Source organism: Thalassophryne amazonica, chromosome 8, assembly GCF_902500255.1.
Source record: "Thalassophryne amazonica chromosome 8, fThaAma1.1, whole genome shotgun sequence".
NCBI lineage: Eukaryota > Metazoa > Chordata > Actinopteri > Batrachoidiformes > Batrachoididae > Thalassophryne > Thalassophryne amazonica.
In genome coordinates this window covers 69481454-69498424 of record NC_047110.1, presented here as the reverse complement: position 1 = coordinate 69498424, position 16971 = coordinate 69481454, and the positions used below count along the sequence as shown (strand labels likewise).

Genomic DNA, 16971 nt, shown 5'->3' with positions numbered 1-16971 from the left:
ACCCTACCTGTACTATCCCTCGGATATGTTCATTCCTAATCCCGTCCATCTTTGTCCCGACCAAGGAAAATCACAGCATCATTCACTTCGCCACGTGTCTGTTAACACCTCTTCCTCTTAACCATACAGCAAAACTGGTGTCACCACTGTCTTGAAACTTTCCCTTTAAGCCGTTCACCCTTTCCCTACTCCTTGCAAACCTACCATCCCACCACTCTCTCTCTTATTTACGCATTTTGCAATTTGTGATCTGCATATTTGGTTTAGCAAAATTGTTTATTCTGATGCAACACTGATTTCTTATCTGTGGTCAGGACTCAGGGTGCAGTGACTTAGGGTACCTCATCTGAATGACATTCTTTTGAAGTGCATTCCCTCATTGGGTGTTTAGACGATAGTGGTGGAGAACACTGAAACAAGACGGCAGGTGTTCAAATGGTTTGCGATCTGGCAACTGTCAGGGCCACAGCATTTCATTCACATAACTTTCATCAAGCTAATCAAGTGACCTCTCGTGCCCTGTATGTGATTTATATCATCTTCTGAGCGATAACAAGGGTACATTTTGAGTACTTGGTTATTCTAATGCAGGTTTATTTAGGCTTTAAAGCAACATCTCCAGGTTCCCCCGAGAACGGAAGGAGGAAAACAGTTTGCAGTTGACCTGTCATGATGTAAGCAGCTCAGAAGGCAGTATTGCTGTCTTTCAAATGAAATATTAATATAGATCTGGATTGAAATCATCAGCAAAATTTAATAAGCTCCTTCTCTTATAGCAAGCAATATCTTCACCAAGAATCAAAAGAAATGGTTAATTACTTTTCGAGTACTCCCTGTAACAGGCAGGAATGTATTCAAAATGTACAGTAACACGGCCACAGAAGCCAACTCTGCCATCATACAAAACAAACAAATGTCAGCCAAAGCACTGGTCTCAAGACAGGAAGATCCCTGATGTATTTTCCATTCATACAGGAAAATCACAAAGGTCCCTCAGACAAGGCCTTGGGCATGGCCCTTACTCCTAAAGTTGCTGCCGGTGTGCAGTTCAGTGCTTTGCATGGCAGCATGCTGATGTGTGTGTGTGTGTGTGTGTGTGTGTGTGTGTGTGTGTGTGTGTGTGTGTGTGTGTGTGTGTGTGTGTGTGTGTGTGTGTGTGTGTGTGTGTGTGTGTGTGTGTGTGTGTGTGTGTGTGTGTGTGTGTGAATATGGCACATCATTGTAAACCGCTCTCAGCATCTGCATCAGATGGAAATATAGAATATACTATACAGTTCATTTATGTGTCTGAGGTAAAACTGTCAGAGTGACATGACACTGACCAGCTATCAACAACACATTTCTTAGCTTCTTGCACCCATACACACTTCTAATGATAACTGGAAAAATAATACACACACAGTCTTTGTTTATTGGAGTGTGCGATGCTACATTTGCATGCATGCATTGCACATGCATTCGCTTTACATGTAAATATAGGATAAAGTCACCACATAAACAGATACATAAATTCTTCATCTGAGCATATTAACATCTTTGTCAATTCAAATCAATTTTATTTATATAGCGCCAAATCACAACAAACAGTTGCCCCAAGGCGCTTTATATTGTAAGGCAAAGCCATACAATAATTACGGAAAAACCCCAACGGTCAAAACGACCCCCTGTGAGCAAGCACTTGGCAACAGTGGGAAGGAAAAACTCCCTTTTAACAGGAAGAAACCTCCAGCAGAACCAGGCTCAGAGAGGGGCAGTCTTCTGCTGGGACTGGTTGGGGCTGAGAACCAGGAAAAAGACATGCTGTGGAGGGGAGCAGAGATCAATCACTAATGATTAAATGCAGAATGGTGCATACAGAGCAAAAAGAGAAAGAAACACTCAATGCATTATGGGAACCCCCCAGCAGTCTAAGTCTATAGCAGCATAACTAAGGGATGGTTCAGGGTCACCCGATCCAGCCCTAACTATAAGCTTTAGCAAAAAGGAAAGTTTTAAGCCTAATCTTAAAAGTAGAGAGGGTGTCTGTCTCCCTGATCCGAATTGGGAGCTGGTTCCACAGGAGAGGAGCCTGAAAGCTGAAGGCTCTGCCTCCCATTCTACTCTTACAAACCCTAGGAACTACAAGTAAGCCTGCAGTCTGAGAGCGAAGCGCTCTATTGGGGTGATATAGTACTATGAGGTCCCTAAGATAAGATGGGACCTGACTATTCAAAACCTTATAAGTAAGAAGAATAATTTTAAATTCTATTCTAGAATTAACAGGAAGCCAATGAAGAGAGGCCAATATGGGTGAGATATGCTCTCTCCTTCTAGTCCCCGTCAGTACTCTAGCTGCAGCATTTTGAATTAACTGAAGGCTTTTCAGGGAACTTTTAGGACAACCTGATAATAATGAATTACAATAGTCCAGCCTAGAGGAAATAAATGCATGAATTAGTTTTTCAGCATCACTCTGAGACAAGACCTTTCTAATTTTAGAGATATTGCGTAAATGCAAAAAAGCAGTCTTACATATTTGTTTAATATGCGCTTTGAATGACATATCCTGATCAAAAATGACTCCAAGATTTCTCACAGTATTACTAGAGGTCAGGGTAATGCCATCCAGAGTAAGGATCTGGTTAGACACCATGTTTCTAAGATTTGTGGGGCCAAGTACAATAACTTTAGTTTTATCTGAGTTTAAAAGCAGGAAATTAGAGGTCATCCATGTCCTTATGTCTGTAAGACAATCCTGCAGTTTAGCTAATTGGTGTGTGTCCTCCGGCTTCATGGATAGATAAAGCTGGGTATCATCTGCGTAACAATGAAAATTTAAGCAATGCCGTCTAAAAATACTGCCTAAGGGAAGCATGTATAAAGTAAATAAAATTGGTCCTAGCACAGAACCTTGTGGAACTCCATAATTAACCTTAGTCTGTGAAGAAGATTCCCCATTTACATGAACAAATTGTAATCTATTAGATAAATATAATTCAAACCACCGCAGCGCAGTGCCTTTAATACCTATGGCATGCTCTAATCTCTGTAATAAAATTTTATGGTCAACAGTATCAAAAGCAGCACTAAGGTCTAACAGAACAAGCACAGAGATGAGTCCACTGTCTGAGGCCATAAGAAGATAATTTGTAACCTTCACTAATGCTGTTTCTGTACTATGATGAATTCTAAAACCTGACTGAAACTCTTCAAATAGACCATTCCTCTGCAGATGATCAGTTAGCTGTTTAACAACTACCCTTTCAAGAATTTTTGAGAGAAAAGGAAGGTTGGAGATTGGCCTATAATTAGCTAAGATAGCTGGGTCAAGTGATGGCTTTTTAAGTAATGGTTTAATTACTGCCACCTTAAAAGCCTGTAGTACATAGCCAACTAATATAGATTGATCATATTTAAGATCGAAGCATTAAATAATGGTAGGGCTTCCTTGAGCAGCCTGGTAGGAATGGGGTCTAATAGACATGTTGATGGTTTGGATGAAGTAACTAATGAAAATAACTCAGACAGAACAATCTGAGAGAAAGAGTCTAACCAAATACCGGCATCACTGAAAGCAGCCAAAGATAACGATAAGTCTTTGGGATGGTTATGAGTAATTCTTTCTCTAATAGTTAAAATTTTATTAGCAAAGAAAGTCATGAAGTCATTACTAGTTAAAGTTAAAGGAATACTTGGCTCAATAGAGCTCTGACTGACTTTGTGTGCAAGAGACCCACAATGTAAGTGATGAATTCTTACCTGTGCCTTTGACTTTCCCAAGCATAATGTGAGCAGCAGAATAAATGAGAGGGCCATACCGAGTCAGCAGGAACACCTTTGGTTCAGATGCAGCAGGACAGATTAAAAGAGGCCTCGCCAGGTTGCACACAATGCTAGTATACAGATACGGGTTTCTGGGTTTTCTGCTGATCTGAGTGAGAATATCTAGCTGGTGAGTGGTGTGAGTCAAGGTGAGAGAGCTAACTATCCAGGCAATCAATGGAGAAGGATGTTCGTCTTGAGGTATTCCAAAATTTTAGTGGTTAGCAGGTCGTGGGTCCAGTTATGGGCGCAAGGTTAAAACCCCCGCTCTGGTCTCTCATGCTCTCTAGAGAGAGCTGCTGAAGCAAATGAATGATTCAGGGTTGAGCTCATGATGCCAACTTAATAAATAATGAGATCTATTACTCAACTCTGTGCTCTGTGTTTGTGTCTGTGTGCTGTGTAGGGTTACACTTGGGGGTTATCTGGCACCTGGCAGCCGGGAGGAGCCGGTCTGGGGCGGAGTTTAGTCCAGCGGGAGGAGAAGCAATGCATGAATCTACATTCTGATCCCTAGGTATTTGGGCAGTAACACTTTTTTTGTGCTTGTAGTGTAGTTTTTTTCTATGTATATATTGAACTCTTCTGTGTGAAGTGCCTTGAGATCGTTTTTTTTGTGATTTGGTGCTTTATAAGTTGATTAAATTGAATTGAAAATAGACTTTCAGCTTTAATTCAAGGGATTCAACAAAAATATTTCATTAACCATTTCGGACTTTCAGCCATTTTTTTATACACATTTCCTTAATTTCCAGAGCTGTTAAGTAACTGGACAAACTAATTAGCATGATTGTTAAAATATTTTTCATGTATCCATGTATCCATCACCTGTGCATATATCCATCCCCTGACTTAAGTCAGGGGATGGATATATGCAAGAAAAGCAAGAAAGCAAAACCAAGAAATGTGAATGAATTGTGGAATGTTGTTAAAGAATCTTGGAGTGGAATAACAGCTGAAAGGTGCCACAAGTTGGTTGACTTCATGCCTCGCAGATGTGCAGAAATCATGAAAAACTGTGGTTATACAACTAAATACTAGTTTAGTGATTCACAGAATTGCTAAAAAAGCAGTTTGAACATAATAGTTTTGAGTTTGTAGCGTCAACAGCAGATACTACTATTATTGTGAACACCCCCTTTTCTACTTTTTTTTACTAATAGCCCAATTTCATAGCCTTAAGAGTGTGCATATCATGAATGCTTGGTCTTGTCGGATTTGTGAGAATCTACTGGTACCTCGTTTCCCATGTAACGATAAGAAATATGCTCAAAACCTGGATTAATCTTTTTAGTCACATAGCACTACTATTATTCTGAACACTACTGTATGTGCTTCTTTATGAGAAAATCCTTCTCTCATCCACTCCAACATGATGCTTTAAAATTTGTGATGCAACAGCCAAAAATTACACTGTGTGTATTCTCCTATCACATTCACAGACACCTATAAATTTTTCAAAATCAATAGTATTTATTTGGAATCATATAATCAATAACAGCCATAATCTATAATAGGAAGCAGGTGGTCCAACGGGAAAAGGGACATTCTTTAAAATCTCATGTCTCATCACTTACCTTCAGCCGCTTATTCAGGATCGGGTCGCGGGGGCAACAGCTCAAGCAGGGGACCCCAGACTTCTCTTTCCTGGGCCACATTAACTAACTCTGACTGGGATCCCGAGGCATTCCCAGACCAGTGTGGAGATATAATCTTTCCACCTAGTCCTGGGTCTTCCCCAGGGTCTCCTCCCAGATGAACGTGCCTGGAACACCTCCCTAGGGAGGCGCCCAGGGGACATCCTTACCAGATGCCTGAACCACCTCAGCTGGCTCCTTTCAACGCAAAGGAGCAGTGGCTCTACTCCAAGCTCCCCACAGATGACTGAGCTTCTCACCCTATTTCTAAGGGAAACACCAGCCACCCTCCTAAGGAAACCCATTTCGGCTGCTTGTACCTGCAATCTAGTTTTTTCGGTCATAATCCCACCCTCAAGACCATAGGTGAGAGTAGGAACGAAGATTGACCAGTATATCGAGAACTTCACCTTTTGGCTCAGCTTGCTTTTCGTCACAACACTACGGCAGAGCGAATGCAATTCCGCCCCTGCTGCGCCAATACTCCGGCCAATCTCATGTTCCATTGTCCCCTCACTCGTGTTCAAGACCCAGAGGTACTTCAACTCCTTCACTTGGGGCAAGACCACATTCCCTCCTTGGAGTAGGTAATCCACTCTGATAGGGGTTGGACATTCTTTAAAATATCAGTTCTAACTCACCTCTCTGCTGCCTGCAGTTCACACACTGGGACGCTACCTCCTCCACCCCGCCATCCATAATCGGTCTCTGTCTGATGTACAGGGATAGGCTCCACCCCTACCTTCTTCTGACAGCAGGATCTAAGTGCGACATGGTCCTGCACACTGTACATTATCACAGCTTCATTCTGTACATTATCACAATGAATTAAAACCTTTAACTTTATCTTGCCACCTGAGTTTTCATGGTTGAACTGTCTACTCCAGGCAGATTTACCATAAAATACCATCATCCATTTTCATCATCCAATCCATCCATTTTCTGAAACCACTTATCCTAGTTAAGAGTCATGTGGGGGTGTGACACTGGAGCCTATTCCAGCATTCATAGGAAGAGTGACAGGGTACACCCTGCTGCTTGTCTACCACTGGGCTGCCACGGTTTATTAATAAGTGGTGTGAATGAAATTCAAGACATGGTTGCAGTGAAGAAAACTGTCTGGAAAATTGATGATGTATAATAATAATTAATTAATTTACAAAGCACTTTACAGTGCATCCAGAACTCACAACACTATAATGACAACATGAAAAAAGGTTTGTTTGTTTTTTATTTTGCAAGTTTATAAAAAAAACCTAAGAAATCACGTGTACTTAAGTATTCACACCCTTTGCTCAACACTTTGTTGATGCACCTTTGTCAGCAATTACAGCCTCAAGCCTTATTGAATATGATGCCACAAGCTTGGGACACCTATCTTTGGCAGTTTTGCCCATTCCTCTTTGCAGAAACTCTCAAGGTCCATTAGGTTGGACAAGAAGCATCGGTGCACAGCCATTTCAGATCTCTCCAGAGATGTTCAATCAGATTTAGGTCTGGGCTCTGGCTGGACCACTCAAGGACATTCACAGAGTTGTCCTGAAGCCACTCCTTTGATATCTTGGCTGTGTGCTTAGGGTCATTGTACTGCTGATTTATGAACTGTTACCCCAGTCTGAAGTCAAGAGCGCTCTGGAGCAGGTTTTCATCCAGGATGTCTCTGTACATTTCTGCAGTCATTTTTCCCTCAATCCTGACTAGTCTCCCAGTTCTTGCTGCTGAAAAACATCCCTACAGCATGATGCTGCCACAACCATGCTTCACTGTAGGGATGATGCCTGTTTTCCTCCAAACATGACACCTGAGAGTCAAGCCTCAGAGTGCAATCTTTGTCTCATCAGACCAGGGAATTTTGTTTCTCATGGTCTGAGAGTCCTTTGGGTGGCTTTGGGCAAACTCCAGGCGGGCTGCCATGTGCCTTTTACTAAGGAGTGGCTTCCATCTGCCCACTCTACCATACAGGCCTGATTGGTGGATTGATGCAGAGATGGTTGCCCTTCTGGAAGGTTCTCCTCTCTCCACAGAGGAATGCTGGAGCGCTGACAGATTGACCATTGGGTTCTTGGTCACTTTCCTGACTAAGGCCCTTCTCTCCCAATCGCTCAGTTTAGATGGGCGGCCAGCTGTAGGAAGTGTTCTAGTGGATCTGAACTTCTTCCATTTATGGATGATGGAGGCCACTGTGCTCATTGGGACCTTCAAAGCACCATGGGGTATTATGGGGTATTGTGTGTGTAGAATTTTGAGGAAAAAAATGAATTTCATCCATTTTGGAATAAGGTTGTAACATAAAAAATGCGGAAAAAGTGCAGCGCTGTGAATACTTTCTGGATGTACATTATTTACTCCATAACTGCTGTAATTCTTGATTCATTGATGTAATATCTTTGTTAAACTCCTTAAAAGTCTGCACTACAAGCATCTCTTCATTCTGTCATGTACATGGTGGTGATAAAGAGGCAAAATTACAAAATTTGTGTCACTGTCCAAATACTTATGAACCTGACTGTATGCAGTGTGGATTTGTTTTGTGTCCTAACTCAGTGTCAAGACAACAACGGCAAAATATCAGGCCTTCTTTTTACTGATGTTGATGTGTGTTTAAATTTGACATGGATAACTGTGTGTTTAATTCAAGTTTGCTCTGTAATTATGTACATGGACGCCTCCATCCAGCATGCACTTTGACTTGTCTATGATTAGGCAGCAGGTTCCCTTGGTACAGATCCACACACCGTTGTACCACCTGTTCCAAGTATAGTGAGAATCCATGTGGTGACACATTCCTGACGTACAGGCCTTGCACATGGGCTGGTACTCGTGAAAGACACAGAAGAGAGAAATGGAGACATGAACCTTTGGGTAACTCGAGAAACAAAGAGACAATCAGGGTGGCGTAATTAAGTGTTAATTGTTATTATCTATCGTCCACCTGGTCGTTACTGTGAGTTTCTCTGTGAATTTTCAGACCTTTTGTCTGACTTAGTGCTTAGCTCAGATAAGATAATTATAGTGGGCGATTTTAACATCTACACAGATGCTGAGAATGACAGCCTCAACACTGCATTTAATCTATTATTAGACTCTATTGGCTTTGCTCAAAAAGTAAATGAGTCCACCCACCACTTTAATCATATCTTAGATCTTGTTCTGACTTGTGGTATGGAAATAGAAGACTTATCAGTATTCCCTGAAAACTCCCTTCTGTCTGATCATTTCTTAATAACATTTACATTTACTCTGATGGACTACCCAGCAGTGGGGAATAAGTTTCATTACACTAGAAGTCTTTCAGAAAGCGCTGTATCTAGGTTTAAGGATATGATTCCTTCTTTATGTTCTCTAATGCCATATACCAACACAGTGCAGAGTAGCTACCTAAACTCTGTAAGTGAGATAGAGTATCTCGTCAGTAGTTTTACATCCTCATTGAAGACAACTTTGGATGCTGTAGCTCCTCTAAAAAAGAGAGCTTTAAATCAGAAGTGCCTGACTCTGTGGTATAACTCACAAACTCGTAGCTTAAAGCAGATAACCCGTAAGTTGGAGAGGAAATGGCGTCTCACTAACTTAGAAGATCTTCACTTAGCCTGGAAAAAGAGTCTGTTGCTCTATAAAAAAGCCCTCCGTAAAGCTAGGACATCTTTCTACTCATCACTAATTGAAGAAAATAAGAACAACCCCAGGTTTCTTTTCAGCACTGTAGCCAGGCTGACAAAGAGTCAGAGCTCTATTGAGCTGAGTATTCCATTAACTTTAACTAGTAATGACTTCATGACTTTCTTTGCTAACAAAATTTTAACTATTAGAGAAAAAATTACTCATAACCATCCCAAAGACGTATCGTTATCTTTGGCTGCTTTCAGTGATGCCGGTATTTGGTTAGACTCTTTCTCTCCGATTGTTCTGTCTGAGTTATTTTCATTAGTTACTTCATCCAAACCATCAACATGTTTATTAGATCCCATTCCTACCAGGCTGCTCAAGGAAGCCCTACCATTATTTAATGCTTCGATTTTAAATATGATCAATCTATCTTTGTTAGTTGGCTATGTACCACAGGCTTTTAAGGTGGCAGTAATTAAACCATTACTTAAAAAGCCGTCACTTGACCCAGCTATCTTAGCTAATTATAGGCCAATCTCCAACCTTCCTTTTCTCTCAAAAATTCTTGAAAGGGTAGTTGTAAAACAGCTAACTGATCATCTGCAGAGGAATGGTCTATTTGAAGAGTTTCAGTCAGGTTTTAGAATTCATCATAGTACAGAAACAGCATTAGTGAAGGTTACAAATGATCTTCTTATGGCCTCGGACAGTGGACTCATCTCTGTGCTTGTTCTGTTAGACCTCAGTGCTGCTTTTGATACTGTTGACCATAAAATTTTATTACAGAGATTAGAGCATGCCATAGGTATTAAAGGCACTGCGCTGCGGTGGTTTGAATCATATTTGTCTAATAGATTACAATTTGTTCATGTAAATGGGGAATCTTCTTCACAGACTAAAGTTAATTATGGAGTTCCACAAGGTTCTGTGCTAGGACCAATTTTATTCACTTTATACATGCTTCCCTTAGGCAGTATTATTAGACGGTATTGCTTAAATTTTCATTGTTACGCAGATGATACCCAGCTTTATCTATCCATGAAGCCAGAGGACACACACCAATTAGCTAAACTGCAGGATTGTCTTACAGACATAAAGACATGGATGACCTCTAATTTCCTGCTTTTAAACTCAGATAAAACTGAAGTTATTGTACTTGGCCCCACAAATCTTAGAAACATGGTGTCTAACCAGATCCTTACTGTGGATGGCATTGCCCTGACCTCTAGTAATACTGTGAGAAATCTTGGAGTCATTTTTGATCAGGATATGTCATTCAAAGCGCATATTAAACAAATATGTAGGACTGCTTTTTTGCATTTACGCAATATCTCTAAAATCAGAAAGGTCTTGTCTCAGAGTGATGCTGAAAAACTAATTCATGCATTTATTTCCTCTAGGCTGGACTATTGTAATTCATTATTATCAGGTTGTCCTAAAAGTTCCCTAAAAAGCCTTCAGTTAATTCAAAATGCTGCAGCTAGAGTACTGACGGGGACTAGAAGGAGAGAGCATATCTCACCCATATTGGCCTCTCTTCATTGGCTTCCTGTTAATTCTAGAATAGAATTTAAAATTCTTCTTCTTACTTATAAGGTTTTGAATAATCAGGTCCCATCTTATCTTAGGGACCTCGTAGTACCATATCACCCCAATAGAGCGCTTCGCTCTCAGACTGCAGGCTTACTTGTAGTTCCTAGGGTTTGTAAGAGTAGAATGGGAGGCAGAGCCTTCAGCTTTCAGGCTCCTCTCCTGTGGAACCAGCTCCTAATTCAGATCAGGGAGACAGACACCCTCTCTACTTTTAAGATTAGGCTTAAAACTTTCCTTTTTGCTAAAGCTTATAGTTAGGGCTGGATCGGGTGACCCTGAACCATCCCTTAGTTATGCTGCTATAGACGTAGACTGCTGGGGGGTTCCCATGATGCACTGTTTCTTTCTCTTTTTGCTCTGTATGCACCACTCTGCATTTAATCATTAGTGATCGATCTCTGCTCCCCTCCACAGCATGTCTTTTTCCTGGTTCTCTCCCTCAGCCCCAACCAGTCCCAGCAGAGGACTGCCCCTCCCTGGGCCTGGTTCTGCTGGAGGTTTCTTCCTGTTAAAAGGGAGTTTTTCCTTCCCACTGTAGCCAAGTGCTTGCTCACAGGGGGTCGTTTTTGACCGTTGGGGTTTTACATAATTATTGTATGGCCTTGCCTTACAATATAAAGCGCCTTGGGGCAACTGTTTGTTGTGATTTGGCGCTATATAAAAAAATTGATTGATTGATTGATTGAAGTGTCAACCAGCGCGGCATCTACCTGTGGTCACAGTGAGAAAGGCCGCATGGCCCGGTGTCACCCCTCTCACCCGCTCAGCGCTCACGTTGTAGTTGCAGTCGCCTTGCAGCCCTGTAGCCACGGCATCCTGCTCCTCCTTGGGTATGGAGAACGTGCACGTGACTGAGGTGTTGGCCACAGAGACTGTGTGGAAGTCAAAGTTTCCAAACGCCCAGTCCCAGCTCACAGAGACAGAGGTAGAGTTCACGCTGAGCAAATGAAGGGCACACACTCCTGCAGGGCCTGGAGGAGGTGGTTAACAGCTGAACTTCACAGTGCAATCATTCATTTTAATTTATTCACTGATGAGCTTGGAGCTGCAAGAGTGCACGTCTTACGTGTGGTGAACTCTCTGTGGACTGCTGGACTTGTATCTGAGCCAAGAACACTCTGGATGCTGAAATTGTATAGTCTGATCTTGGGATCAAATCCCTGATTTCATAGCTTGTACTCCGTAGCAACACCCGGAGCCACTAATTCCTCTGTACTGACAACAGGCAGAAAACCAACTGAGAGAAAAACAAGAAGAAACCAGAAGAGCTCCAATCAGGGATTCATAAAACCCAGTTCCTTGTTCAAGTACGGGATGTGATCAAAAACTGAGGCTTTTGCACTTTTGCTGCTCATGTAACAACAGCGTGTCATTGGTTTGTTTGCCCGTAGGTGTGCACGGTGCAGATGTAATATGTGCGTGGTCATTCTTCCTGGCCTCAGCTCTGAGGAGGTCATACATCTTTAAAGGGCTGGTAACAGAAGCTGCACTATGGCGACAATAGTTGCTAGGCAACAGCGGGTGAGGAACAAACCTGACGTGTCTGGCCTATTTTGGTTTTAAAATATTTTTGGGGGAATAATTTGTGTGCAAGCACATACGTCACAAATTACACAAACATCAATCCATCCAGAGGTTAAGTCACATCATCAGATTGTTTGAAACATACATTTTACACTTAAATATGGCAGGGTTTCAAATTCAACATTAAGCAAACATTAAGGCTTGAAGGCCCACACATGAGGCCTCATTCACAAATGATGTGCATGCACCAAAACCACGTGCACACCTTGTCCCGTACAGGAACTGGAATTTACAGAGGAAGAAAGTATGTAAAGAATTTCAGATCGCGAGCACACATTTTTCAGAGGAGGTGAAGTCTGATATGGTGACATGAAAAATGGGGCGAGACAGAATTTAAAACACACACACGCACACACCTGTATTAACATGTACAGTTTATACCATTCACAAACTGAATGATAAACAGTCGCGTGTCTATTAAACTTTATCTGTCCCCTTATCCGGTTGTTAAGTGTGATGTAACACATCATGTGATTTTCAACTTCCAGGTCCAAACAAAAAAGGTGTGCTGTCATTAACATTGAGAACTGCACTGAGACGCTCCGATCAGGCTGTTTTTAGACAGTGTTATTGTGTTAGTTTTATGTAAAAATGCCAGAAGCTCAGGTCGTTCCTCCATTATTTTCAGTGGGAGTTGTTGTGAGCCGCGATCGCTTCCTGTTCATGTTGTTCGGGGGGAAAGTGAAGTTTGCTCTTTAACATCCTGCTTATTGTCTTTTACAACAGTGTTTGTCCTTTTTGTTCCAGAGTAATATATAAGATGTCTAAAATTCGGCTTGTGTTTATTAAATTCCACGCAGGTTAAACGCAGCAGACACAGATTATTTGTAATATTTGTTTTCACAAGTTTTCAGGGTCTCATGGATGCAGTCTCTTATTAATGTGAATAAAAGCATTAAAAAAATCACATTTTAGTAGAAGTAGTAGTTTCACTACAATTGTCGACGTTGTTTTGTTTGGACCCAGAAACAGATTTATCACGTGATGCGTTACGTCAGAGCTTAACAACAGGATGCCTTCTTATTGACTACTTATCAGCTATTTATTTTGTTGATTGTGGTCGCTGTTAATACTCTCTCATGAGTTGAGTTAATTCACTGGATTTTTGTTTGATTGTGATGCCAGAACAAGAGATTTAAAGCAACAGAGTTTTTTGTATCACATCGGTGAGTTATTTGTGGCTAAAAGCTTTATGTGTTCAGAGAAGTAAGTCCTATAGGCCCCATGACCATTAGTCCACTGCTTATCTCCAGATTCTGCAGCATCAAGTGGATGAGGGTTTATGACTCTCTTTGGAAGGGATACCAGTCCAGCACAGGTTACTTTCCCATCTGAGATTGTTACCCATTTTCAGTTGGGTGGACTGAGACCATGTAGATTAAGTGTCTTGTCCAAGGACAGAGACATGTACCATGAGCAGAATTCGAACCCAGGTCTACATATTGGCAGGCCAGCTCCTTTCCCACTGAGCTATAATTTGCCTTGTGCTTCAGACCTAAGCTAAAGAACACAAACTGTAGGCACCTTTAATTTATTCATCAAACTGTTCCTCCACTATTATTTTCATAATTGTTATTAGATGTTGATGGCATCTACAGTGTAGCCAGAAGTGTATGTCCTACACTGTATGCCTGCACCTGTCCTGGTGGTGGTCTCTAGGTGACAAACACAAATGTCTAGATCATTTTGACACAATCTGATACAGTTTGCTTATTATTCCATGTATTTCAAAACAGTATCATTTTCCAAAGAAATGGCATTATTTAGAATTTTGGGTATTCCAAAACAGTGAAGACTTATCTGAAGCAATTGCTTCATTCATTGTTTCATTCACTTTGGCACTGGGAACAATTGTTGGAAGCAGTTTGCTTGTTATTTCAGGCATTTGGAAACAGCACCATTTCCTAATGCAAATGTATCTTTTAGCATTTAGATCATTTTGAAACAGTGTCATCTGCTGAAGCCAATGGTTCATTCATGGTCTTTCAAAGCTTTACACCACGTGATGGCTACAGAAGATGTGGTTTCATTGAAAAGAGACGCGTCCACCAGGCTGGGAGCTGGCACCTATAAAACTGAGTGAGTCGATAGGAGAGACAGAGCAACGTGCAGAAAAACGAGTGCAGTGATGTTGACAGTGACAGGGGAGCTGTCTGTGAAATATTCTTTCTCTGTCTGCACTGAAAGGTTGTAGAGCATCCCTGGAGTCAGGCCAGAAAACCCGGCGCTCTGATTGAAAACCCTCTGCACCTGCAGGGCACCGTTCAAACAAGAACCCGAGTTAACTACCAGATTCTTTACTATTCTTACAGCAGCGGCATCAGTCAGAGAGGAAGAGGTCACACTCTTGCATGCAAAAGTGTTTGATTTGTAAACATACGTGTATTCCACGGTTACCACAAATATATATTTGAAGAATTCTGCTGATGATCACTGTTTTTGCTTTAGGCAGTTTATTAGTCATTCCACTGGGCAAGAACATTCTCATTAAATTCTCCCATCCAGAGTTTCCTATCTTCTCTGAGAAACAGAAGATACACTTCAGCAAATCTGCTGCTTTAAAATTAACAACACATCTAAATGTACATGGAACACAAGGTAAAGCGGTTGGCAGTCACCTTACAGTAAAGTTGTGTGTTTGAACCCAAGTACAGGACTTTATGTGTACAATTGCACATAAAGTGAGGGATAAACAAGTACCAATATGAATAATAATAATAGTAATAATAATAAGAATGATATTAATAATAATAAATTATATTATTATTATTATTATTATTATTAAAAATAATAAAAGCAATACTGACAACAATAATAAACAGAAGTCTTAGAAGTCATAAAATATATATTGCAATCATAACTTTAAATAATGAAAACCAGCTAAATATTCAATATTTATAGTTAAATAATACATGTTTAACCACTGTTCACATTAAAAAATATATTATAAAATACATAATGTCTTCTGATAAAAATCAGTTTTTCTGCAGTATTTCAAACATTTTCAAGTGGTTACTAGGAACTTTGTGTTGTTATGTACCAAGAAGTACATCTACAAATTTACAAATGTGGTTTATCATTTCGCAATTAGTAATTTTTTTTTTAAATGAACCACAATAAAGTCATTGCTTGGTAATTTCATTATCAATTTTCTTTGTTCAGTTGGCAAAGCACAAGCTTCACCTTTATCTTTACAGTTACATTATTACCTATTTATTGTATTGCTACTGTCCTAACTCCAGTGGATGCTGATACGACTGACTGTAGCAGGCCCAAGCGTGGTATTTTATGGAGGAGGGGAGGTCCTGTCAGAAATGGAAGGAAAACTTTTGAAATAGGATTTGTTAGCTTGTTGTTGTGTTTTATGTGTGTGACATATGAACAACTGTTTTGGCAGTTGGTGTTTGTACCAGCGTCCTGGTGAACCCAGTAGGGTGAGAAGCTTGAAGCGTGAAGTAGTAGACAATCCCCAGAGACAGACCGGCCACAGTGACCCCTCTGCAAGAACTAGAAATGGGGACCTTTACAAGTTTTTGAAAACTCTTCTGGCTCCTTTTCCCCTGAGCTAATGAGGTCCCGGGCCACTTCCTGCTTCTGTTTTCTCTTTCACCTTGTCTCTCCTCTTGGTACTGGAGGTACATCTCAGAATCTGAATAGATGACTGAGTCCAACAATGAAATGTCACTCCAGTGAAGCTCTGCGTGACCTGAACCAGGTCAAAGGATATTAATGCAGGGACAGAAGGAACTGAAGCAAATTAAAATCACAACACAGGAGGAAAAAGCAACTCCTCATGGTTTCATGTAAACAGCAATAAAAAAAAATTCAAATATAACCAACTGTGGCAAATTGAATTAAAAAAAATGTAAAAACAATTACATCCTCTCTTTCATGATAGTAAGTAAGACAGGAAGCCTCTCCCATAAAGACTTGGACCTTCATTCTCCTGCAAAGATCTTGGCTTTGCAAATGCGTCATGATGGCATAAGCTCTTCCCAGGTGTCTCCCAATCTCAGAGGCTGAAAGGTTCCGAGACCGGTGTCGCAGACCGAACGGTCCGCCCCTAAAAATTTGTCTGCCCTGCCTCCACTGCGCATGCGTCATTTCGGAGCTCAGCAGCTTGTCTGAGACGGAGTCTCTTCACCCAAAGTGATCAAATGGATTAATGTGATTATTAACCATCAGATGACAAGATAAAACCTCTTAAATCATTCTAAAGTCAGTTTTAAGCAGACACAAGGCGATACTCAGTGACGCTTTGAAATGACCGACGCGCAGTGAACGCATCAGCTAGCAGCTCGTGTAGCTTCAACGCTCTGATCGCTTCCTCCGTCTTTTATGATGAAATAATGCTGAATTTATGTAAAAATGATTGTTGCATAAAAGATTCAGATATCTGTCCCTGAGATAGATGATGACTGGAGTGCAGTTTTAAGCAGAAACGAGGTGATAATCAGTGAACCGCAGCTGATGATGCATGCACAGTGATGGCAGGGCGGACTGATTTTTAGTGGGACCGTTCGGTCGGCAACACCGGGATACTAACGAGTGACCAAAGGCAATGACTGCATGTCTTTGGAACTAAAGCACTATTCACGACATATCACAAAGTTGTAAATTATGAGCTCCAACTCTGAAAAAATTATTTGAACATGTGGTCAGGTTGGATTTTTTTGCTCGGAGACTTGGGCAGTGCTTCGATTTGATTTCGACTTGACGTCTTAAGAACTACAATCATGGCGTCCTCCAT

General features: G+C 41.0%; 1 protein-coding gene across 1 annotated transcript in view; it reads right to left on the bottom strand.

The window, feature by feature from the left end:
* Positions 1 to 16971, bottom strand: part of ptprq (protein tyrosine phosphatase receptor type Q) — a 140886-nt gene extending 123915 nt beyond the window's left edge. The window contains 4 exon segments of the mRNA XM_034175490.1: positions 11397 to 11608; positions 15832 to 15921; positions 15924 to 15968; positions 16935 to 16971. Of these exon segments, the coding sequence (XP_034031381.1) occupies positions 11397 to 11608; positions 15832 to 15921; positions 15924 to 15968; positions 16935 to 16971 (384 nt within the window).